General features: G+C 33.7%; 1 protein-coding gene across 2 annotated transcripts in view; it reads right to left on the bottom strand.

Moving 5' to 3' along the window:
* Positions 1 to 7,817: 7,817 nt before the first annotated feature.
* LOC128209332 (SH2 domain-containing protein 4B-like) overlaps positions 7,818 to 27,530 on the bottom strand; it is a 27,590-nt gene continuing 7,877 nt past the window's right edge. For both annotated transcript variants that reach the window (XM_052913337.1, XM_052913329.1), the window contains exons 3-11: positions 26,328 to 26,409; positions 23,736 to 23,892; positions 20,425 to 20,505; positions 19,898 to 20,015; positions 19,411 to 19,573; positions 18,749 to 18,896; positions 14,600 to 14,769; positions 14,032 to 14,252; positions 7,818 to 12,114 (exon numbers count right to left, since the gene is read on the bottom strand). In XM_052913337.1, the coding sequence (XP_052769297.1) occupies positions 11,995 to 12,114; positions 14,032 to 14,252; positions 14,600 to 14,769; positions 18,749 to 18,896; positions 19,411 to 19,573; positions 19,898 to 20,015; positions 20,425 to 20,505; positions 23,736 to 23,892; positions 26,328 to 26,409 (1,260 nt within the window). In that variant the 3' untranslated portion in view covers positions 7,818 to 11,994. The remainder of the gene's footprint in view (positions 12,115 to 14,031; positions 14,253 to 14,599; positions 14,770 to 18,748; positions 18,897 to 19,410; positions 19,574 to 19,897; positions 20,016 to 20,424; positions 20,506 to 23,735; positions 23,893 to 26,327; positions 26,410 to 27,530) is intronic.

Below are 27,530 nucleotides of genomic sequence, written 5' to 3'. Positions count from 1 at the left end.
GGTAGGTAGGTAGGTAGGTAGGTAGGTAGGTAGGTAGGTAGGTAGGTAGGTAGGTAGGTAGGTAGGTAGGTAGGTAGGTAGGTAGGTAGGTAGGTAGGTAGGTAGGTAGGTAGGTAGGTAGGTAGGTAGGTAGGTAGGTAGGTAGGTAGGTAGGTAGGTAGGTAGGTAGGTAGGTAGGTAGGTAGGTAGGTAGGTAGGTAGGTAGGTAGGTAGGTAGGTAGGTAGGTAGGTAGGTAGGTAGGTAGGTAGGTAGGTAGGTAGGTAGGTAGGTAGGTAGGTAGGTAGGTAGGTAGGTAGGTAGGTAGGTAGGTAGGTAGGTAGGTAGGTAGGTAGGTAGGTAGGTAGGTAGGTAGGTAGGTAGGTAGGTAGGTAGGTAGGTAGGTAGGTAGGTAGGTAGGTAGGTAGGTAGGTAGGTAGGTAGGTAGGTAGGTAGGTAGGTAGGTAGGTAGGTAGGTAGGTAGGTAGGTAGGTAGGTAGGTAGGTAGGTAGGTAGGTAGGTAGGTAGGTAGGTAGGTAGGTAGGTAGGTAGGTAGGTAGGTAGGTAGGTAGGTAGGTAGGTAGGTAGGTAGGTAGGTAGGTAGGTAGGTAGGTAGGTAGGTAGGTAGGTAGGTAGGTAGGTAGGTAGGTAGGTAGGTAGGTAGGTAGGTAGGTAGGTAGGTAGGTAGGTAGGTAGGTAGGTAGGTAGGTAGGTAGGTAGGTAGGTAGGTAGGTAGGTAGGTAGGTAGGTAGGTAGGTAGGTAGGTAGGTAGGTAGGTAGGTAGGTAGGTAGGTAGGTAGGTAGGTAGGTAGGTAGGTAGGTAGGTAGGTAGGTAGGTAGGTAGGTAGGTAGGTAGGTAGGTAGGTAGGTAGGTAGGTAGGTAGGTAGGTAGGTAGGTAGGTAGGTAGGTAGGTAGGTAGGTAGGTAGGTAGGTAGGTAGGTAGGTAGGTAGGTAGGTAGGTAGGTAGGTAGGTAGGTAGGTAGGTAGGTAGGTAGGTAGGTAGGTAGGTAGGTAGGTAGGTAGGTAGGTAGGTAGGTAGGTAGGTAGGTAGGTAGGTAGGTAGGTAGGTAGGTAGGTAGGTAGGTAGGTAGGTAGGTAGGTAGGTAGGTAGGTAGGTAGGTAGGTAGGTAGGTAGGTAGGTAGGTAGGTAGGTAGGTAGGTAGGTAGGTAGGTAGGTAGGTAGGTAGGTAGGTAGGTAGGTAGGTAGGTAGGTAGGTAGGTAGGTAGGTAGGTAGGTAGGTAGGTAGGTAGGTAGGTAGGTAGGTAGGTAGGTAGGTAGGTAGGTAGGTAGGTAGGTAGGTAGGTAGGTAGGTAGGTAGGTAGGTAGGTAGGTAGGTAGGTAGGTAGGTAGGTAGGTAGGTAGGTAGGTAGGTAGGTAGGTAGGTAGGTAGGTAGGTAGGTAGGTAGGTAGGTAGGTAGGTAGGTAGGTAGGTAGGTAGGTAGGTAGGTATAGGTAGGTAGGTAGGTAGGTAGGTATAGGTATAGGTAGGTAGGTATAGGTAGGTAGGTAGGTAGGTAGGTATAGGTATAGGTAGGTAGGTATAGGTAGGTAGGTAGGTAGGTAGGTATAGGTAGGTATAGGTAGGTAGGTAGGTAGGTAGGTAGGTAGGTAGGTAGGTAGGTAGGTAGTTTCCATCGTTGGCTTTGGCGTTTGCAAATTTATGTTTTTGACTTACATAAATTGGTAAATTAAATAAATAAATTATAAAATTACGGTAGTTATTTTTAGAAACAGATGAAAAACGAAATTCATGCTTTTCGTCCAAACTCCAATTGAGATCGGTAACATGCACCATTATCATATAAACTATTAACTACTGATATTGTCCTTGTTGTAATATATATATATATATTGTATATATATAATAGTTGTACCACTGAATTAAAGGTAAATACCCTGTGAGTCTTCAGTTTATTCATACTCTTTGTGTAGGAGTATGTGGTTTTCATTATTTTGCAAACATACGAACTATAATTCGAGTTGGGAGTAGGACAATTATTAATGTTCCCAGCTTTGAGTAATTATTTTTGTTTCAAGTCCACTGGAGTCCGCTTTTTAAAAAAAAGGTTCAAACAATAACAATTTGTTTCTTTTCTGGAATAATCGTAACCAAGAATTAATAAAACATAATGAAAACAAAACCTTCCAATTTAACGTCTAATCAAACGAAAGCGATATATTCCTTATGTTTCAAATCATTCGTGTTTCATGAAGAGATCATGCAAACTATGGATCTGTTGTAGTTTCTTACAAACAACATCATCGGTGTTATCCGCCAGAAGTTGTCATTTTCGTGAACCAGATTCAGCATCCCAGATTCAGGCGCTAACTAGTTATCTATTTATGGTTTGCGAATTCCACTTAGTAAGTAACATACTTACTCGTTAACTAGATAAGATTCGTGTTACCACTTACTAAGTGAAATTCGCAAATTATAAGTAGAGTATTACAGTTGTATAAATATATTTAAATATAACTGGTAACACGAATCTTATCTTGCTAACCAGCTATCATGTTACTTATTAAGTGGAATTCGCAAACCGTAACTGGATTACCAGCTACTACTAAAAGCCAAAAATGCATTTATAGATGGTGGTAACACGAATCTTATCTAGTTAACCACTTAATATGTTACTTATCAAGTGGAATTCGTAAACCACAACTAGTTAATCTGACTATGTTGTACAGCTAAAAAGGGAACAGGTGGCAGTTCTGGGCACTTTCAAGCCTGTGTTTAGTCTTATGATATTTATCTTACAAAAAAGTATCGCCAATAATAACTAGGTAAGTATCGCGAAAATTAAGTGGTTAACACGAAACAATTCGCGAACGCTATCAGGTTATCTAACGGCAGTAGTATGCCACCATACGATCCATAAACTCTTCCTATATACCAAGTGTGCTCACAATATGTCATCCCTTACTCAAGTTTTCAGTACAAACCATTTTTAAAATTGTTTTTAGAAACTGGCCTTGACCTTGATATACAGGGCCCCGAACTCGGTCCTATAAAAGGTCTCTATAAACTCTACTTACATACCAATAATGATCCTATTATGTGAACCCTAACTAAAGATATTCATGTTCAACCTTGTTTCTAGTTTTAGTAACAGTAACCTTGACCTCAATGCTAGGGGCCCCAAATGCAACCCCAAAGGTCTCTACCAACTCTTTATGTATACCAAGTTTGGTCACAATATGTAAAATCCAACTTAAGTTATTCTGAACCATGGATCCATTCGTGTCTGTACCAACCATTTTCCTATTTAATAACAGTGACCTTGACCCTAGGGGCCCAAACGCAATCCGATAAAGATCTCCATAAACAATTCTTATATTCCTAATTTGGTCACTATATGTGAACCCAAAGTTATTCAATATCTTTTGTTGTTAGTTTCAGTGACCTTGACTTTGGCCATAAGGGCCTTAAACGCAATTCCATGAAAGCTCTACATAAACTCTTGCTATATAATAGGCTTGCTTAGAATATGTTTACCCTTACTAAAATTATGCAGTCCCAAATGTGCGTTTAATGCCACCCATTGCCATTGTTAATAAAAATGTTACCAAATGAAAGAATCTTCAGAACACTAATATCTATTCAGTGAGTGAGCGGTTTATGGTACGTCTTTCGATAATTTTGTGTTCATTCAAAGGGAAATGGTGGCAGTTTTAACATTACGAATATTCTTTCAATTTTCTTTGAAGATGATATACATGTTTTTTTTTAATAAATGCTGTTACACAAGAAATCTATGACGGCACTTTATTGCTAAACAGGTCTAAATCAAGCAAACACATGACCATGGTGGGTTCATCTTAAAAATTGACCACTTCGGAATTCTTTTCAAGACACTTGGCCATTGGGATTTTTTTTTGAAAATAAAATGAAACAAGGGAATTTGTTTGAAAAAAAAACTTGACCATTAAATTTGTTTGAAGAAACAGGACCATTAGGAATTTGTTTGAAGAAACAAGACCATTAGGAATTTGTTTGAAGAACCAAGACCATTAGGAATTAGGAATTTTTTGAAGAAACAAGATCATTAGCTAATGTTTGAAGAAACAAGACCATTAGGAATTTGTTTGAAGAAACAAGATCATTAGCTAATGTTTGAAGAAACAAGACCATTAGGAATTTGTTTGAAGAAACAAGATCATTAGCTAATGTTTGAAGAAACAAGACCATTAGGAATTTGTTTGAAGAAACATGACCATTAGGAATTAGGAATTTTTTGAAGAAACAAGACCATCAGGAATATGTTTGAAGAAACAAGACCATTAGGAATATGTTTGAAGAAACAAGACAATTAGGAATATGTTTGAATAAACAAGACCAATAGGAATATGTTTGAAGAAACAAGACCAATAGGAATATGTTTGAAGAAACAATACCATTAGGAATATGTTTGAATAAACAAGACCATTAGGAATATGTTTGAATAAACAAGACCATTAGGAATATGTTTGAAGAAACAAGACCATTAGGAATATGTTTGAAGAAACAAGACCATTAGGAATATGTTTGAAGAAACAAGACCATTAGGAATATGTTTGAATAAACAAAACAAGACCAATAGGAATTTGTTTGAAGAAACAAGATCATTAGGAATATGTTTGAAAAAACAAGACCATTAGGAATATGTTTGAATAAACGAGACCATTAGGAATATGTTTTAATAAACAAGACCATTAGGAATATGTTTGAATAAACAAGACCATTAGGAATATGTTTGAATCAACAAGACCATTAGGAATATGTTTGAATCAACAAGACCATTAGGAATATGTTTAAATCAACAAGACCATTAGGAATATGTTTGAAGAAACAAGACCATTAGGAATATGTTTGAATAAACAAGACCAATAGGAATTTGTTTGAAGAAACAAGATCATTAGGAATATGTTTGAATAAACAAGACCATTAGGAATATGTTTGAATAAACAAGACCATTGGGAATATGTTTGAATAAACAAGACCATTAGGAATATGTTTGAATAAACAAGATCATTAGGAATATGTTTGAATAAACAAAACCATTAGGAATATGTTTGAAGAAACAAGACCATTAGGAATATGTTTGAAGAAACAAGACCATTAGGAATATGTTTGAAGAAACAAGACAATTAGGAATATGTTTGAATAAACAAGACCAATAGGAATATGTTTGAAGAAACAAGACCAATAGGAATATGTTTGAAGAAACAAGACCAATAGGAATATGTTTGAAGAAACAAGACCATTAGGAATATGCTTGAAGAAACAAGACCATTAGGAATATGTTTGAATAAACAAGACCATTAGGAATATGTTTGAATAAACAAGACCATTAGGAATATGTTTGAAGAAACAAGACCATTAGGAATATGTTTGAAGAAACAAGACCAATAGGAATATGTTTGAATAAACAAGACCAATAGGAATTTGTTTGAAGAAACAAGATCATTAGGAATATGTTTGAAGAAACAAGACCATTAGGAATATGTTTGAAGAAACAAGACCATTAGGAATATGTTTGAATAAACAAGACCATTAGGAATATGTTTGAATAAACAAGACCATTAGGAATATGTTTGAATAAACAAGACCATTAGGAATATGTTTAAATAAACAAGACCATTAGGAATATGTTTGAAGAAACAAGACCATTAGGAATATGTTTGAAGAAACAAGACCATTAGGAATATGTTTGAAGAAACAAGACCATTAGGAATATGTTTGAAGAAACAAGACCATTAGGAATATGTTTGAATAAACAAGACCATTAGGAATATGTTTGAATAAACAAGACCATTAGGAATATGTTTGAATAAACAAGACCATTAGGAATATGTTTGAATAAACAAGACCATTAGGAATATGTTTGAAGAAACAAGACCATTAGGAATATGTTTGAAGAAAGATGACCATTAGGAATATGTTTCAAGAAACAAGACCATTAGGAATTTGTTTAAAGAAACAAGACCAATTGGAATATGTTTGAATAAACAAAACCATTAGGAATATGTTTGAATAAACAAGACCATTAGGAATTTGTTAGAAGAAACAAGACCAATAGGAATATGTTTGAAGAAACAAGACCATTAGGAATTTGTTTGAAGAAACAAGACCAATAGGAATATGTTTGAAGAAAGATGACCATTAGGAATATATTTGAAGAAACAAGACCATTAGGAATTTGTTTGAAGAAACGAGACCATTAGGAATTTGTTTGAAGCAACGAGATCATTAGGAATTCGTTTGAAGAAACAAGAACATTAGGAATATGTTTGAATAAACAAGACCATTAGGAATATGTTTGAATAAACAAGACCATTAGGAATATGTTTGAAGACCATTAGGAATATGTTTGAAGAAACAAGACCATTAGGAATATGTTTGAAGAAACAAGATCATTAGGAATTTGTTTGAAGCAACGAGACCAATGTGAATTTTTCGTTTTAAAAAAATGAATCCAGTGAATTTGTTTGAAGGAACTTTTTCTCATTTTACCATTGCAAATTCATGAAACATATCGATCGAAAATGTGTTTTTACAAACTTGACCATTAGGAATTAGTAAAGAATTTAACCAATTATGTTGAATAAACGTTATCTTTGTAAATTTAATTGAAAAAAATAACAACACTTGACCATTGGGAATTCGTTTAGGAAACATGATAACTGGTTATTGGTTTGAAGAAACTTGATGATTTGGAACTCGTTTGATGGACTTTACCATAGTTCTTTATAGAAACTTGGCTATTGAGAATTTTTTTTGAAGAAACTGACTGCAAATACTTGACCATATGGATTTGTTTGAAGAAACTTGACCCTAGAGAATTTGTTTAACGGTATCCAATGTACCAATAACATAGGTTCATCAGGCATCTCAAATTCACATATTTGTTGGCGCCGCACTGAAGTGCGCGCCTATTATTGGATGGGAATGTTTTTTAATTAGCGGTAGGAGCGGTTTTTAAACTGATTGACAGTTGTTTTTTTATTGTTATTTTATTATGATTTAAAAAATGCAAATGAATGGCCATAGCATGGATGTTAATAATGCTATTGATGGTTTAAAAGATTGTCTTCAATTTATCTTCAAAACATTATTTCGTATGAGCGACAAATAAGTTTAATAACTGTTCCAGATTCGTTTACGTTTTCCGATTGGTTACCTGTAGTCATGTGCCGGATATGTAAAATGGGTGGACCGGTAATTATGTGATTGCGAATAATTATGTTCTATTTTGTTTTGCTATGTTTACTGAATAAGTAAACCATAATCTAAGAGAATTTTTTTTTAATTTTATCGATATCGGAATTAAATGTTCACCTTACTTTATTTGTTAATGTGTTGAAGGTGACATAAGTAAAATTTCATAACGATTGTCCCGAGTTGTTTAATTAAGAACAGTACAAAGTCAGCGCACAAAATGATTGGTCGAGTCAGTCATGCGATATGTTTTCGCGGGAACTTCATAAATCTTACACTTTGAAAAGAACATTTTTCCCTTAGCTTGTTTGCGTCATTAAATGTTCGTTGACTGTAACTATTCATTGTTTTTAAACATATAACAAATGCATAAACTATTAAATTATTTGATGCTTTGCATCAACGGTCTTTCTTGTGTATCGAATATAATGAAAAAGTTAATAGGACAACTACTAGCAATATGTTGATAAAAATCCCTTGTTTAATTTCAAAACCCTTACGAATTCTGAACAAAAATATCGAAATGCCCTCGAATGGGCCACAGAAGTATGGCATGTATGCTCTTGTCAATATTAGCTAATTGCACAAATACTTAAGTTCTAGAGGCTCAGAGTGCAAGGAGGCACAAAAACAATGCAAACACATGCATATAATTTATTGTAAAATAGTTTCAACAAAATATATAAGATATATATAGTATTCTGTTGTAGTTCAACATAACAACATTAGTGATCACATTATTTCTAGTTAAAGAAAATCACAACTACTAGAAAATTTGAAATAAGACACTGGTATGCCTACGGTTTGAACAACAAAGTTTAACGATCTTAAGGCAATAAATATTTCCACCCAAATACTTAAGTGCACTTAATTACTAGGAAACAGGTAATATTTCAAGACATATTTCTAATAAATCTAAAGCAAAAATGTTAGCCTGACTGGTCCTTCGGTGACAACTGACCTTTAAAAATATATCGATAGGACCATCTCCGTAAAGTTACTGAATGTAAAATAGTTAATGTGTTTCTAAAGATCCATAGGGATCATTATCCCAGAGACCAAGAAAATATTTACAACCAAACTGATATGTTATTATGACAGAAAATTAATTTTAGCACCATCATGTAACACTGGATAATCTATAAAAGCAAATTCTAGTTGTACATGTAGCCTGCAGAAACTATCACCATTGAAACCACTCTCGCTGTGAAGCTCTACCACTTTATTGCAATATTTTTGAAAATGTTGGGACCTAAACAACATCGATATGTGAATGAGATAATGTACATGTTATGGTAGTTGCCATACATTGTATGTATAAAATGTATGAATTCATTAAACAGACTCACTCACAGATTTTGTGTTGGAAATGCTCTCTTTTATGAGCTTTGTTGAAATAAAGTTGTATAAAGTATGTACAACTAATTTCAATAGAATTTTGTAAATCAAGACTATAACTATTCAATTGTGTTATTAACGCCTTTGGTCAAATAGAGATTTCTGTGGCATTTTAAAGAAAAGATTAACTAAAGAGCTGTGATTTGAACTGTTATTGAAGTTTTTTCTTTGAAACCAGCACTTAAGTCATATTTCACACCATTAAAAAAATATATGATTGACCTTATAAAGTGTGAATGAGTCTCTTTAACGACCATGCAGAAGTTATAGTGGTCAAACACCATTCTTTAAGACTCTTACAGACCAACTAACCATACATATACAAGTAAACTTAACTAATATCAGTACATTTGAAATAGAATTGTTAAACACACACATACATACATACATGTACATATGTAAACTGCACATGAAGATCCAAAGATGAACACATAAAATGAGTAACTGACAGAAAACTATTTCCCATAACTTAAATACTATGCATATCATTCCTTAATAAATGCTAAAACAAACATGTACACATCCTATTTTCAAATTACTGGAAGGTGATTAAGAGATTCTACATGTTGATTCTTAAACATTCTAAAATTCTTTTAAAAACTACTGGTTTTGTTTAAACATTTGTAAAAATTCCTATGCTTCCAGACATTGACAGCCCTAATGTACTAATTATAGTAGACAAGTCTGTAAAAACATAGAAAAAGAGTTCTACCATTTAGTATATTATAAAATGTACATACATTATTCCTGTTATCACTAAATTGAAATCAAAATATACCAGTGGAAACATGAATACAAAGTATTATAAAATACAAAATAAGAATATATAGATATATATTGTTACACTGCATGATAAGATATCACAAAGATTATATGATCACATTAAACAAATATGTACATGACGTAAAATACATTTCAGAGAAACTAAAAGCATAAATGTGTATCAAATCAACTTTAAAATCCTGACTAAAACATTAAAAGGCAACTTTAAACTATTTCAGCGAGGTGTAATAAAAATAATCTAAGCTATAAACAAAGTCATGCTGTGAAGTTATTTATTATATAAAGTCAAATGTAAAAGTTATAAAAGAAATAAAAATGCAAGTATTATACAAACACATCTAATGTGCAAAATAAAAATAAAACAAGGAATACTTAAAATTGAGCTAATCTTATCCAAGGCTTACTGGTAAAAATAAAACTTAACTTTTGCGATGACGAAAAATATTTACTAAACTAAGATGGCACAAATGAACCTTGCATTTTACACACAACTTGCACATTAACAGACTCGAGAGTGGAAATTCTTAAGTTACCCCCTTACTCTTTGGGACATTTTATTCCCAAAAATTCAGATTCTAGTATTTATAGATCAAGATGTTCAATAAAATAGCATGGATACATATACTGTAATAATTCGTTAAGAAGCAATGTTTTGCGATTTGCAAAATGTAGAGTTAGTGAAACTTATTTTAAGAGCTTGAAATTAGTACGTGAAAGAGAATTTTCATCCAATCTTTATTTGTTTACCGCCGACCTTAAGGTTTATATTGCCCCAAAACTGAAGACAGATTATGTTTATTTTATATTATGATATATCATCTCTAGCCTGTTCTGATAACGATATTTTAGTTTTGCCCAAACTTGTTGCTTAGTAACGCATGTTTCAGTTTCCGGTATGAATATGCAAACATTGTGACAAGTTTTCTACTGGCTGTTGACTGATTGACAAAAATAAATCAAAGAAAGTCATTCGATCATACAAAACTCATTGATGTGTAGAAACAGGCTTTAACAAAGTTGTACAAAATATACTAACATAATAATAAAACAACAAATACGCAAGATGAGGTTATATTGCAGCCTTGAATGTTCAGACTAGAAGGTAATACTATAACAATCACTGAATAAAAACAAGACACCCCAGGGAAATTGATCAGCAACACCAACATTGTACATGATAATTAAGGAAAGAGGATATCTAACTACCATTTATGGGAAAAAATGCCAAAGAATGTCAGTGTTTAATTAAAACTAGGTAGACCATAAGTACCTTGATAAAATGACACCAAAAACGACAAGAAAAATCAGACAAAAGTAAGATCAAAGATGAAATGTTTCTGAATTACTGATTATGTTAGCTCTTCCAGCATCATGTTGTTTAATGAACAAACTTCAACAAAGCCTTTGACTGCTATATATCTGGCCTTTGTATTTTTGAGGATTTACATGTATTTTGTAAGGGTTTTTCAACATTCAAATGCTATGCTTCTTCTGTGTTATATAATACCTTTAGCAAAACTAGTAAGTAGCATGTACTAGTACATTTGTGTATGTTCAGTTAACACATAATAAAAGCATTTAAAGCCTCATTAGTCTAATATAACAAATATTGTCAGCACAACTTTCATTGAGATTTGACAACATCCAACATAATGGTGTCGTGTTTAAACAATTATGTCCTATGTATCGAAACTACTACTTTAGTAGTGATGCAGGGTTTAAGTTTAAGAATTTTAAAGGGGACACCCTGTCCTTTTTAGCAGCACACATCTGCCCTCACCGAGATTAAAACTTTTACCTTAACATTTTTGGCAGTTGTACCTTTAATTTCTTCAATTAAACACACTGCCAAACATATTTTGTCAAGATCACAATGTTCAAGTTCTTCAGAGCCAGACACAATGTGGCCTTTTCTCCTTTAACACCCTGTCCATCTTTTTTGAGCCCCCTGTCCTTTTTAAAACAAGACTTAACCCCTAAATGTAGTCAAGGTAGAACACACTGTCGACATTAGTAGTACATAATACAAAGTTATCATGTCTGAAGCTATGAACTGAAATACTTGAAAACACACAAATATCCCAAGATGAACTTCTAAATTTTAAAACAATCGATTTTGAATATTTTGCTAAAATGAACAGTTCACATAAATGTGTGCTTCTATACTACTAAAGATGTAAGACTTGTAAAAAATATCCCATAAAATATCAAAAATATAGAAAATCAAAATGTGATTAAAAAGTAAATTTCTACAAAAGGTTTTGATTATACCATAATATCACTTTTACTAAGCAAAATTTAAGCATACCAATATCTGTTAGTTTTTAAGACTTGCTAATACTCCACAACTGTATTACTGTATTCTTTCATTAACCAGATGCTTTGAATATCTTCACATCTGTTTTCATTTGACACAACACCTCTGACTGAAAGTGTTTTAGACAATACACATACAAAAACAAATGCCCACAACTGCATTCATCATTACCGTATGATTATCTTGTTGTTACAAGATTCTTATTTCTTTACAGCACTTTACACATTTTTCATGGACATCACATCTTAAATGCCTATTATCCACTTATCAGATTGAGCACATGGTGATGCTATCCCAATACAGCACTCCTGGCAGTGTGCTACAGAGAGGTGGACTCGGTCCTTCTGTTGGAGAAGAGCTCCCAGAAGTCAGGAGGGTCACATATCTGACCACACGGATACAACAACAGCTCCCCACCCACCATCGTGATTGGATTAATCTGAAAGAGAAGAAAATATTCCGTTTCAACATGTGAAATGGGCTCAAAGGCCAGAGGGAAGAATATGAAATTTGACTAAACAGAAAAGATATGAGTTTCTCCCACCTCAGATAAATAGATCCATTAATTTAACCATGCTAGAAATTCTTATCTTGCCCACGGGCGAAGATAAAATGCCCGTATGGAACTTCTTTTAATGGTCACCACATTGTAATTACCTCCCTTGTTGAAGACTGTCGTCTCTAGCGACTATTTGAAGCGCATCATGGAAACCTTGTCTTGTGGCAATATTTAGAGCGCTAGTTAATTATTTCTCGCTTCAAATGTCACCAGAAAACAGTTTTCACGCACCTTTCAAGAAGTAATGCTTCACTCTTCTTAGAACTATTTAAAGACCGATCAGACAATGTACATACTCTGAATCACTGCGCAAATATCCATGACAACCACGAATTATCGCATATCCATACGCAATTATTTTCACTAAGCACAAAAGAGTTCCAGCAAAAAAATACATTTTAACTTAATTTTGTTTAACTGAGGTGGGAGAAAAAGCATCTACCATAGCCGCTCGTGTAAGATAGGTTCATCCCGCCCTCGCGCAGGGTGTTTTGCGGAAACTCGGTAAACCTTGTTTCCGCAAAACACCCTACGCTCGGGTCGGAATGAACCTATCTTACACTCTCGGCAGTGGAAGATACTTATACTCTACTTTAACGACAATCAGACTTTTATAAAAAACAGAAAACATCCAAATATCTGTATCTGTATATAAGGTTTGAAGTCCTTACCTCAATAACATTACCAGTTAAGCTCAGACAAAGAGTAAGTTTAACTAGCACTCATAATGAAAGAAATATGGTAAAGAGGAGATTATTCAACAAAGAAATGTGGGATTAAATCTCTTGTGCAATGCACTACTCTTATTGCTATTTATATATATTCAAAATTTAATTTAAATCCCTTCATTTTAGTCTGGAAGTTTTATTGATTATACAAGAATTTATGCTCTATAGACATTTTTTTTAACCATGCCAATGGTCATAACTCTGGACTAACTGGGTGCAGCCACACTAAAACACCGGTGTACAACATGCTGCTTAACATTTCTGTACGCTTTCATTAAAACAATGGCAAATATGCTTTAGGAGAAAGGCTCGACACAAGATTTGCATGCTCTACTTGCTTTTCTTGAGCCAATATAAGGGTGATAACTCTGCACTTACTAGGTGCAGTGCACACTAACCCCACAGCTTAGATGTACATCTTCACATGCTGTTTAACATTCCCATAAAGTTTAAATAACTCTGGCTAATGAACTTGTCAATATACACACAACACAAGATTGCATATCTTCTTTATACCCCATCAAGGACAATAACTCTGCACTTATTGGGTGAAGCAACACACAAAACCCCAGGTGCACAATTTCAAATGCATGTTAACATTCCTGTAAAACTTTGTGACTATATCATATACCTTTTGAAATTAGCATGACGCATGCTCCGATATATTTTTCTTAACGCTATTTTTTAATGAAGTCAAGGGCCATTACTCTACACTTATTGGTTGCAGCCATACATAAAACCCCACATGAACAAATTCAAATGCTGTTTCACATTCCTGCAATATTTCGACTCAGACTAAGTTTTGGAGATACACGTAACACAAGATTGCATGCTCTATAGGTTGCTTTTAAATTGGGTGCAGCTACACACAAATTCAAACGGGCATATTTTCACATGCTGCTTAACATTCTTGTTAAGTTTTATTACTCTAGTTTTGGAGATACACACAACACAATTTTGTGAAGGACAGACAGCCAGAAAAACTGACTGACAACCATTTTAAAAGCCCTTCAGAGGACAATATTCATTCAGTAATTAAAACCTAGTAAATTCATGTCACAAAACCTACCTTATGATGTTTAACTAGATCTCTTATACTATTGTGTGGTAGCTGATTAGGCCCGAAGAAATGGTACGCCTCCTCAGTTGCGTCAATTAGGAAGTGCTTGCATCGGTCAATGGCCCGGTACGAGATAGTGTAACCCCACACCTTTTCACTAACACGAACCAGGTACGAGCCAAGTGGCTTCTCAAGGAGCAATTTCTCAGCATCCATCCGAGATATTACGCCTGTGGTAACAAGTGTAAAGGTACATGTATGTTTGAAACAAAAGTGCAGTTAACTGTTTTCATTCTTCAGTTTTGTTACTTTCAAAAGTTGGTGCTTTTTTGGAGAAATATAATATAATTTGGTTCTGAACTAAATTTGATTTATATCATAAATACTTATTTGACAATTTAAGGCCGTCCATATACAAAGATTATTATATAATTCTACTTATTTCAGATGTCATGCAGGTCAAAAGTTATAACACTAGTTATGTACCAAAAAAATACAATGATGTTATCTGCAAACTGAGCTGAGCTTTTAACAACAATGATGGCTATAGGAAGAATTCATAACAGTTTCTGTATACCATGGAACCACTCCTCAGGTCTGCCCGTGTTGGGGTCAATCACAGACTTGCGACCTTTCTCCTCCTGATGGAACCAAGTAATCACTGCCTCACAATTGGGCGGTCGGGCAGGACGCAATTTACGGGCTTCTTCACGTAGCTGCCGATTCTTATCTATCACTGCATTGGTTCTGTAATTCATTTGGAATATATTACAACATGTATGCCTGTTATAAGAAAACATGTTCAATAAGCTTTCTTCCTGAAGGACAAAAATCTTTTTAAAAGCAAACACATAGTGTGATATTAAAAAAATATTCATGAAAGTATAAAAAGTAAAAACCGTTTATATCACATCTTACATCAGTATATATTCGAAACTTCAATTGTAAGTAATATGATTGATGATATATCCCTTTCTCAAATATTATTAATTAACAGTAGCATTGTACAATGATAAAGGCATGAAAAAACAATCTGTTCTCATTGTATGTTTTCTATACACAGTAATTGGAAGTTGTCAGTCCTAAAACGTAAATAAATACTTCATTATACTTGTATAGAATACTATGATTAACTTATAAATGAAAACCATTACATAAAACGAAGGCTATTAGGCAAGTCATTTATATTATAAGATCAGTCAATACATTTGTGTACACAGAACATTTTTCATGACTTTGACCTAAAAGCCACCCTCCTTAAAAGCAATCCCATGCTAGCATTTCATCACCATCTATTAATCCAAACTGAATTCATTGAATGGAAACCATTTTTGGCTAGCATCACCTTCACCCACACCCCTCAAAAGCAATCCAAAGCTATTTCTTCATATAAGCTACCTACACACCAAGCGATTCACTATCCATCAATCTTAACTAAAATTATTGGTCAGAAACCAATTTTCTATTTTTAGTAACCTTGACCCAAACAGCCACAAAAGCAATCCCAAGCTAGCTCTTCACATAAGCTACCTACACACCTGGTTTCATAACTTTCCATCAATCCCACCAAAGGTTTTTGGACGTAAACCATTTTCTGTAACAGTGACCTTGATCTTGACCCATTCCTGCTCAAAAGGAATCCAAAACTAACTCTTCACATAGACTACCTACAGACCAAGTTTCATCACTACATGTATCCATCAATCTTAACAGAATTTATTGGGCGAAACCCATTTTCTCTATTTAAGCAACAGTGACCTTGACCTTGATCTCATCCAACTCAAAGCAATCCCAAGCTAGTTCTTCACATAAGCTACCTACACAACAAGATTCATCACTATCCATGAATACATTCTAAAATTATGATGGCCCCTTGCCAGCCTCCAGTTATTGAGTTCTTGCATTTAAATGACATATTCTTCAAAAAAAAAATAACTTCTTATTAAAGTTTTGTTTGTTTGAGTAAATGCAATCCTTATCAAAGTTGTTTCTGTTTGCACTCATGAACCATTCACACAAATAACATTGATAACTCTCTAATTCATTATAACTTTTAGTTCCTCAAATCTCAGAACTGTAACATAGTTGGGTTCATTTTTTTTGTATCTAGAATTTCAAGAAATGTCTTTTGCAACATAGGTCCAAACCTATATAAAGTTTTTAATAATTGATTTAAAAACAGGTTTGCCTTTTATACGTAATTCATGAACATTGAGCAACAACTACTAACGAATGTTGCACCAACATATCCAAATTTGTTGACAACTCGCAAGTCAGCATGAACAAAATTACCTTTGTCTAATTTTCATTAACTTTCCATGTATACCAGTAATTATTACTGATATCAAACAAAACATTTAATTGTCACTGTAAACCATAATATGTATCTTTCAAGGGATTATTTTTTATAGAAAGGCGAATCCAACAAAGGCAAAATAAATAATCAAAAGATGAAGTTCCTTTCATCAACAAAAAAGATAATTCCAGTACTAAATCTTCATTAATTCTCCTGAAATATTTTGTAAACAGGTCTAAAATAGAGATTGCTTTTTTTGAAAAAGCGCTTGTCTCCCCCATTCATAGCTGATAATGAATCAAAGATGATCATGAAATTTGTTCTTTTGGACTGGACACGAACCAACATAGCGGTCATCTACTGGTCATGACAAACCTGCATACCAAGTATGAAGTTTGCGGGTCCAAGTATGAAGTTCCTGGGTCCAAGCGTTCTATAGTTATCATTTTTCACGTGAAGGTTAGTGACCTTGACCTACTGACCTCAAATTCAATAGGGTCATCTACTAATCATGACCAAATAACAAACCAAGTATAAAGTTCTGGGCACAAGCATTCTTAAGATATTGAGCGGAAACTTTTTTTTCACCTTAAACTCACTGCGGCCTTCACTTTTGACCTACTGAGCTCAAAATCAAGTATCAACTACTGGTCATGACCAACCTGTTAACCAAGTAATAAGTTATCGGGCCCAAATGTTCTTTAGTCATTGAGCATAAACTGTTTTTTTCACGTCAAGGTCACCACAACCTTGACTTTTGACCTACTGATCTCAATATCAATAGGGGTCATTTACTAATCATCACCAACCTGCATACCATGTATGAAGTTCCTGGGTCTATAGTCATTGAGTGGAATTGAAGTGTGATGTACAGACTGACTGATGGAATTTAGGGCAAAAACAATATGTCTTCCTCATTCAATGGGGGAGACATAATAAAAATCGCCATACCATCGATTGCTTTGCCATATCTTGATGACATTTTATACTGTGAACACGCGTGTTTTTAAAGCTGTAAGCTTTAAAAACACGCGTGTTCACAGTATAAAATGAGCACATGTTTTGGATTAAATGTAGAAGTCAGCATCATTAGTTTTAAGCAAGATTCCTTTAATATTCCACTAACCAATAACAATACTAATATTTTCTTCAAAGTTTTCCATTACTTGTTTGAAATCTTGTTGTGACTGGATGTTTCAAAGACATTTCTATGTCACTAAGCAAACAGTTGAAAAGTTCTTTGACTTAGTGAACTGGGTTTTTTTTTTACACTTTCATAATATTAAATTGAAAACAACTAAGTGACTATTTGAAAATTATCAAGAATGATATTTGTAATCATATGAATAAAACATATCTAATTGGCATGTAAAAGAACTGGTTCCATTTTCAAAGATTGGAGTAACATTAAAACAAGGCAACCATTGCCAAGTGAAGCAACTCCAGGACACAAAGCAATGCCACAGGGAGTCAATAAATGGACACTTCTAAGAAAATGCCTAACACTGTAGGCTGGTGACACTGCAAGATGGTTAGACACAAACTTCAGGCAAATTCCTTGCATACTTTAAATGGAAAGCCAATGTTGATCAATCCTGATCATGGACCTTGTGTTTCTAACTAACATGGACAACTATGTATACACTGCATTCATTAGTTACATAAGATGGAAACCCAATCTCACAGAACTGTCCCTTTAAGAGATGTATTTAACTAACATGACACCAGTTATTGAAACAAAACCACCAGGATTTCAACTCTTACAACTAGGTACAGAGATACAGGTATATTGAATGCAGGAAAGCCAGCAATAATGCCATTTCTGTTATTTTCAACCCACAGTACGTGAATATAAAATAATTATAAGTAAATTGGTGTCACAGATCTATTTTAAACTTGTATCATAACATGCAAGAAACTAAAGGAGTTTCATAAATATGTGCAGTAGTTACATAAATCACTACTAAAATTAAGATTTTGAAGAATAATAATTATGCAATTCTGAAAGACAGATTTGTTTATGGTGTATAATTCATTGTAAGTTTTATATTTTAATATTCACTGTGTATACAACATACCCATCATGTCCTCTGGTTGCAGATTGAAGCAAAAAAAATAATTATAGTAGCGCAAAACAAAAAGACATTCAATATTGTGATACAATGCTTAAGTCTTCAACATATTGACCTCTTATATATCATGCTAATAGTTCATGTCAAAGAGTGTATGTTTCCATTGGTTTATAATAGCAAGCATGGGGGGTTGATAGTAAGATTCATAATTAAGTTGCACACTGTAAGAATAAATAAAAATAAAGCATATATAAACTTGATAAAACTGAATAACAAAATGTCAAATTACAAACCATTTCAATAAATTAGGTTCTAAACATTTGACATACAATAAAATCTGAGACCAAAAAGTACATACTTTGGAGGTAGGGGTGGTTTTTGACCAGACATGAGCCGGTTAGCGTTGATGATGAGCTGTGATGCACGTGTAATTGACTGACGGTTCTCTTCTCGTGCACGGCGGGCAATCTGTTTCATCTGCTCCTCAGCTTCCTTAGCCTTCCGCTCTGTGACAATGGTTAATTAAAGCAGCAGTGTCAGTAATGGCCAGAATATTTGTTTATGTTTAAGAATAAAGAAATATCTACCTTTGTTTAATTCATAATTGATGATACTTAATAGATAATTTTCTTTTGCTTGTCATATCTTGTTTCATAATTTCCGTTAAATATAGGTGTAATTACCATATGTTTTAAGTCAAAGCATTAAAAGCCTCAACAAATGATTATTATTTCACTCATTGCTGTCTGTTGTCAACATGAAAGACAGTAAATAGAGAAATAATGATCAATTTATAATGACCATATATGTATATATATATATATATATATATTTTAATATATTTAATTATAACAAGTTCTTTGATCTTATTTTCAAAAGATATTATGCGACAAAAATAATGACAGGCGTGGAAATATCACAATATATATATATATATATCTATTTCCAACAACCACTCAAAGTCTGACACACAAATAATGGAAGACCTAAAAGAACTCATCATGTACATATAATACGCACCCTGTTCACGCCAGTTTTTATCGACCTCCTTGCTGGCCTCCTCTGCAACCATGTCCAGCTGTCGTCTCATCTCTTTCCATCGGATGTAGATCTCATTGCTACGGCGCTTTTCTTTGTCCTCTATCTTGGTCAGGGATCTACGTCGCTCAACTGCAGCTTCATCCTTAAGGCAGTGTTTTGTTCATTGTTTATACAAGAAGAACTAATGCAAAAGATTAAAATATTAGAAAAACAAAATGATCGAAATGTTTGTAAATGAGCAAAGATATTAAACGTATCACAGTCTCGATATTTTCAAAATGATATCTCAACAAATGAAGAATAATCAACTTAATCAGTAAAACATTATTGCTGTGACTGAACAAGAAAAGAGCTACACTTTTTCTGAAAGCATTTTCTTTGATGGCAGTTTCTTCAATAATTATTTTAAAGATGTAGCTAAAATTGTGTGTATCTTCATTTATATGACCCGGTCATGGCAGGGTACCTGTATTTTCTTGAGCCTCTCTCTCTCCTCCTGTTCCAGGCGGTTCCTCTCCTCTGCCTTCTGTGCCTGAAGTCGGGCCTCCTTGATAGACTGGTACAATGCCTCCTCTTCCAGACGCCTGAAACCATCATAACTCAGTAATTAGGCTGGTTGAACATGTCTTAGATATTATGTCCGCTAACATTATAACAAGGTTAATCTGTGTAACAACTACAAGAAAGTTTTATTAACTTATGCTAGGTTACTCTTTTTGGCACATTGTTGCATGAACGTGATGTCTTCTGTTGTGGGGGAACAAAAACAAAATCCCATATGTCAGGCTTGGTTACCACAAACCAAACTAACATACACCCAGGCCCAGACGACACAAGGTTTGGTGAAGATTGGATGAAAAATTGTTTTGTTAGAAGGCAGACAAGTCAGTATGGACATATTATGACAAATACAGGGCCATAGCAGACTTTTACAAATATAAGTGGTGTTATGAAGTTAAGCAATAGTGTATTTTTAGATTTAAAACACATTACCTTTTTTCCTTCTCTTTTTCTTCTTCCAGTTTTCTTTTTTCCTCTTCAATTTTTCTATGGATTTCTTCCTCTTGTTTCAGCCTGCAGAATAACATACATTTTAACTACCATCATTACTGCTGAAAAAAGATCTGGCTTATCTTGCTTCAAGGCATAAGTTTGAAAAATAAAACAGGAGCACTGAGGAGCAAATGCTAACGCTGGTCTGTTCTTGTATTTTCAGCCAAACAAGAGGAAAAACTCAATAATGATTAAATCCAGAGTTATTTGCCTTGCTATTAAGCGTGCTTTGTCTCTGGCAAGTTTCATTTGAATATTTTGAACTGTTTTGGGGTAATAGCCAAGGTAAAAGCTTTTCAATGATGAAGACACATTGGACGATGACAATAAGGCTGCCACAATACAGTAGCCCAACTTTTCTTCTTCTTAAGACAGATGAGCTAAAAATGTACAAGTTGCCAGTTTTAGTTATGCATGCATCGACAAGACAATAAATATGTTATACATGTAGCTAACCATGCACATCAAATTGGATTTCTGGGCTTATTTCCTTTTTCGAAAATAATTGAATAAGGAATTCCCGATGGCATGTAGCTGCCATACTCTGTAGCAACATTCCCACAACCCCCTGAGCTCAACCAGAGTATAACATAAGGTAAAATAGATTCTAGTTATGTGACTTAGCTTAAACACCCCACAAGAACATTTTCAGTGATTACAACTTAGTTACTTGATATCTTTTCATGTTTAGAAAACCCTGACAATTTGTTTACAGTCTACTATTAGAGAAGTAAAATAGAGACCATCATTGATATAATGTATACACTATACTGTATAAGAGCTGTTCAAGAAATTTTTAGACTTTTTAAAATAACTTTTATGGTGTATGTAGATGATGTTTGGACAGGATCAACACCCATGTGTTCTTAAACCCCAATTATGAGCACAACGCTAAAATTGCATGGATTCTTTTTTTAAAAGAGAAAATATTTGAAGTCATATTATGCTATAGCCTCGCAAGAAATATCAGGTTAGGATTATATATACATAAGAATGTTATGGATCATACATGGCTGATAATTTCTCTTCCATATTTCGATATTGTGTCCTGTAATTCCTTATTGATATAGCAGTAAAATGGAAGAAGGACATTCATACCTGATGAAAATCTTCAAAGAGTAAGTTAATGATTGAAAAATTCCAAGCTAAGAAACTAATGATGCCAAAACGTCTTTGTGAAATCCAATTGTTGGCCTTCTTCAAACGCTTAGAATAGTTATAATTTAGAAAATAAAACAAAAGAATGATTTAAAAAATATATATAATAGTGTAATGTTTCAATTAAAGTTTGATAAACTAAAATTAATACATCATTTGATGTCATTTGGGTGCGCCACCTTCACTCAATAATTTTTGGCTGATTGCACACACAGCTGAGAGCTGATATGAATCACTCACAAGTCTTTCCTGTTTTTTTTAGAGGTCATGAGAAAGTACACCTGGTGGGGCACTTACCCACAACCTCTTGGTTGTGAGGTGGACACCTACATCACTCACTAGACATAGCTTTATAACCTGTTTTTGAAAAAAGAATCCTTGTAAGGGGAAGGTGACAAACAAAGAGCAAACTATAGGTATTTTGTCTAAATTCCATTTACGGTAATAAAATATTTTATATACAAAGTCTATGAACATCTTGAACAGCCCTAGTATAATGCAGAAACATATATTTAAAAGTGAAAATCCCTTTCAAGCTGGTTAGACGAAAAACATTTTTTTTTGCAGGACAGTTACAGAGTATCAAAAGAAGATTTGTAAGAAAGTCCAAGCTGCAACACACATTGTCGTCCCTTTCTACAGAAAATCAGACTGTTAATGATATTTAACTGTCTTTATTTAATTTTGAAAGTGCTTTTTGGTTCATTGTAAAACTGGACAAGATCAAATTACACAATGATGATTGATTTCTGATTCATGTTAAAAATGTCAAAAAAGTTCTCTTGAAACATGATGGAGTTCGAAAGTAAACTGGCACAATTTGAAAATTGTTGGTGTGTTGTTGTTTTTTATTATTTTCCCTCCTTATGCGATCATATATATATATATATATATATATATATATATATATATATATATATATATATATATATATATATATATATCTCTTTTAATTCTGAATGAAAAATTTATACAAGACACTGAACTGAATTCTTTCACTAAATAGCAATAAAAATAAAGCTGCTATTTGAACTCTTGTCCATGTCTATATCCGTTTTCTATGACAAATTAACAGAAACTTAATCCTCTACGGTATTAATGGTCTTTAATATAAAGGTTATAAATGGGTTTATGTATTGGTAAAAAATAACTGTACACTGTAATTGAAGGCGAAATAAGGATATTATAAAGTTCATGGATAAAAAGTAACTCATAAAAGGCAATAATTAACAAGTCTACGGATAATGACCATACCACATGTGGCCATCTTGTATATCAATCAATACCTTGTATAACACATGAATCCTTACTATACTGAACAAAAAAAGAAAGTATACACTGTAAATATTCTTTAATATTTTAATAATTGATACACTTATGTTTACAAAGTCTTCAGGGTAAATAATTTATTGAACTGTCTGTCAAATTTAGATATAGAGAGATAAAGGATAAACTTGTTGCATTAAATCACAAATGAAAAGCACTACCCTCAAAACTGCAATTCAAAGACTAAGTCTATATGTCACCCCTGGGCATCATTGCATAGAATAAAACACCTCAACATGTAACTCTGGTACAATGGATGCAGTCCGCAACAGATGATAGGGATGTACTGGAGCGTAACGTTCCAACCGCCTCCGATGTATGACTTTTAATAAGTCTTGCCATTTTATTTTAATAATATCAAATATTGTTTAAATGCCTTTTTGTAACTGTCTCTTACGTTCCACTTAATTATCACAAAATAAATTGACCATATGAATAGTGTACATATCAACCCGACCCTACCTGAGGGCCTCTGCCTTCCTTATAATGTGCCTCCTCCTCAAAGATTTTTTTAAGGACTCGTCCCCCGTGTAATTCCCCATTACCTACATCCCCCCACCCTACCTGAGGGCCTCTGGCTTCCTATGTGCCTCATCCTCCAAGATTTTTTAAGGACTTGGCCCCCGTGTAATTTCCCATCACCCACATCCCCAACCCTACCTGAGGGCCTCGGCCTTGTGAGCCTGTTCTTCTGCCTTCCGATGTGCCTCCTCCTCCAAGATTTCCTCTATCGACCTGCCCCCCCTCACCCACATCCCCCCACCTACCTGAGGGCCTCTGCCTCCTTGTGAGCCTGTTCTTCTGCCTTCCGATGTGCCTCCTCCTCCAAGATTTCCTCTATTGACCTGTCCCCTTGGTGATCCCCCATCACCCATACCCACTCTTTCCCGTCAGCACCCAGCAGAAAGTCTACTTGCTTCCCACCTGGAATTAATTTTGAAATTTTAAATCCTAGCATAGTAAAGCAATTGAAATGAAAATAGCAAACAAAAAGATAAAACATAATTTATTGCCTGGAACGTGTTGAATCTGGCTTTTTAAAAGATATAAACTTTATATTAAAGCCAAGAATACCAAAACTCATTTCATTGACAAAAAATATAGAATGATGCACTAAGTCTTAAACTTTTTTTAAGAAAGACATAAATTAAAAGCTATGACTTAAAGGTTAAAATAAGCTTCTTCGTTGCATAAGCTTCATTTTTCATCAGAAAAGGTTTTGTTGTTCACAAAAACATGTGTTGAAATGTATAACACAAACTGTGATGAGACAGGTAAGATTGTCTTTTTGATACACACCCACGTATTAAGCATTAGAACCAATATTAAAAACAGTGTAATAACATCAAAGGTCTTAAACGTTTTCTGAAGATAAACATGACATAAGTTCAAATAGATTAGTTTTAAAAGACTAACCAGAACGATTTAAAAGTAAATGTCTAGACATTATGTAAAGGGTGCAGAATTAAGGGTATGTAAAATGTGTAATTTAATGTTTCAGTTGGAGTTCAAATATGTATGTGTTATAACTTCTCATTTCCAACAATTCCATTGACAGTATCTGAGATATATATGCAACATTCTAAATCTTGCTATTCTTGAACCCCTTAACAGATTTTAAATGAACTCAGAAATAAGCAAATGAAATGTCAAAGATCTTTTAGGATTTTTTTTAAACGCATCATTGTAAATTTGCTTAAAATTTAAATTTTAAATGTGTATGTAACAACGATTTTAAAGTAAACCAACTCCAAGAAAAATATAGATAACTTTATAAAAATGTAACACAATGTATATATATGTTTATTTGAGAAACATGGCCATTATTAATAAGCTTATGATTAATGAAACAATAATGTATGTATTTAAAAGTCAATCAGTTACACAAAGGTTTCTCCATTCTATACTGCTAGTTTAACATCTATGGAATGATAATTCTAATACAACATAGCGTTACACGTATATATCAAATATCAATACCTAAACACCAACCAATTCCATGACGTTCATAGCTTATAAGTGATTTCTAGTACTGTGAAATTAATTCATTAAGTGGTGGTCAAATTTTCACGCATTCTGCGCTCGAGCAAAAAACTGATAAAAGATTACCACATATGTTTTTGACAAATAGTTTATTCAGTGTGTCATTCAGCGTCACCATAACTTGAAAGGCTAAAGTACAAGTGATATTTTTCTCGTTTGATGCTCACTTCCAAAATAATCACATAGATCATGTTTCTCGTGTAATACAACCAATATGTGTTTTCTTATAAAACAGTAGTGTAATATTACTTGATAATTGACGTCATTGCCCTATACTTTTTACATAAAATGAATAAAATCTTCATAATTGGCACTGTACATGTCATGTGATAAAAACACTGATATTTTAATGCTTTGTCTTTTTGAATATTCCTCATTTCTTAAGTTTCTCATAATTGTTTGGCACCAAAAATCTACAAGCAATACCTGTAATTGACGATATATATATAGACCAGTGTTTAAATCACTGGTGGCCTTTCTTATTTCTTTAATATCAGGCATTTTGGCTAAAAATTGGAATTCCATTTTTTTCCAAGAAATTAACAAGAATGCTTTAAAAGGTTGACAGACAAGATAAAGAAATGTGATGAAGCCTGTTTCCTTTGGAATAGAAAAATGTTTGTAGTCATCATTTTTTATTGGAAAATAAAAATGTATATTCAAGTTGTTAAAAATAAAAAAAATGGGATTTAACTTTCAGATTTGGGAAAAATTATTTGTTTATGTATTGGGAGTGGGGCCAAATATCAAAATTTTGTCTGAAAAAAAACATTGGATACCCAGTCATAATCGCTAATGGCTCACTCCAGTTGTGTTAACACCTATTGACACTTGATACATATATGCAAGCATGGTTTGTCATAAAATGTTGAAGAGAAAGTACCTATGATTTTTTTTTTTCAGATGAAAAATCTGAGTTTTAAAATCAGTGCAAAAAGTAGTTGAAAGTTAAAATATTATAGAAATTGTACCCTGTGATGATACTGGACTAAGGTCTGGTTTTAAAGCCTTATTTCTCACAGTCAAAGTCGAAAAGGGCAATGATTCACTCATAATGTAGATATAATAGAATTATGCTTCATGATTGTAAAATATTACATGTTTTTATTATATATTCATCATTGACAATGATCAAATGATGACAAAACAAAACAGCGTATCAAAAATAACTCTCATGTAGATAAAAAAAAGTTTGATTTTCCATTTCCACTGCAAAGTTTTGTTACCAACATTCCAATCAAGAAGTCATTTATAAGAGTCGAAATTGCTTGTTATTCACAATACAGTAAAAGACAAGGTTTTAATTGTTTACATGCCTGGTTTTCTAGGTTTCCTTGGCTTTTTCTTCTCCTCCTGGTCAAGCTTTTCTTCTTTTTCTGTCCATCTTCTTATTTGTTCCTACAACAAAACAATTGTTTCAATTACCTTATCAAGGGATAAAAAAACTTGGCATGTTTATTATGTATGTCTAGCATGTTTAAGCTATTTTCTGCTCCTTCTGGGTGTGTGTTATGTATACATGTATGTCTAGCATGTTTGGGCTACTTTCTGCTCTTCCTTTGTGTTTATAATGTATACATGTATGTCTAGCATGTTTGTGCTATTTTCTGCTCTTTCCTTGTGTTTATAATGTATACATGTATGTCTAGCATCTTTGTGCTACTTTCTGCTCTTTCTGTGTGTTTATTATGTATACAATAGTGTCTAACATCTTTGTGCTACTTTCTGTGTGTTTATAATGTATACATGTGTGTCTAGCATGTTTGTGCTACTTTCTGTCCTTTATGTGTGTTTATAATGTATACATGTGTGTCTAGCATGTTTGTGCTACTTTCTGTCCTTTATGTGTGTTTATAATGTATACATGTGTGTCTAGCATGTTTGGGCTACTTTCTGTCCTTTTTGTGTGTTTATAATGTATACATGTGTGTCTAGCATGTTTGTGCTACTTTCTGTCCTTTATGTGTGTTTATAATGTATACATGTGTGTCTAGCATGTTTGTGCTACTTTCTGTCCTTTATGTGTGTTTATAATGTATACATGTGTGTCTAGCATGTTTGGGCTACTTTCTGTCCTTTATGTGTGTTTATAATGTATACATGTGTGTCTAGCATGTTTGGGCTACTTTCTGTCCTTTTTGTGTGTTTATAATGTATACATTTGTGTCTAGCATGTTTGGGCTACTTTCTGTCCTTTATGTGTGTTTATAATGTATACATGTGTGTCTAGCATGTTTGGGCTACTTTCTGTCCTTTTTGTGTGTTTATAATGTATACATGTATGTCTTGCATGTTTGGGCTACTTTCTGTCCTTTTTGTGTGTTTATAATGTATACATGTATGTCTTGCATGTTTGGGCTACTTTCTGTCCTTTATGTGTGTTTATAATGTATACATGTATGTCTTGCATGTTTGGGCTACTTTCTGTCCTTTATGTGTGTTTATAATGTATACATGTGTGTCTTGCATGTTTGGGCTACTTTCTGTCCTTTATGTGTGTTTATAATGTATACATGTGT

Source organism: Mya arenaria, chromosome 2 (assembly GCF_026914265.1).
Source record: "Mya arenaria isolate MELC-2E11 chromosome 2, ASM2691426v1".
Lineage (NCBI taxonomy): Eukaryota > Metazoa > Mollusca > Bivalvia > Myida > Myidae > Mya > Mya arenaria.
Note: the sequence above shows the minus strand (reverse complement) of the source record. Positions and strands in the feature narration are given on the sequence as shown.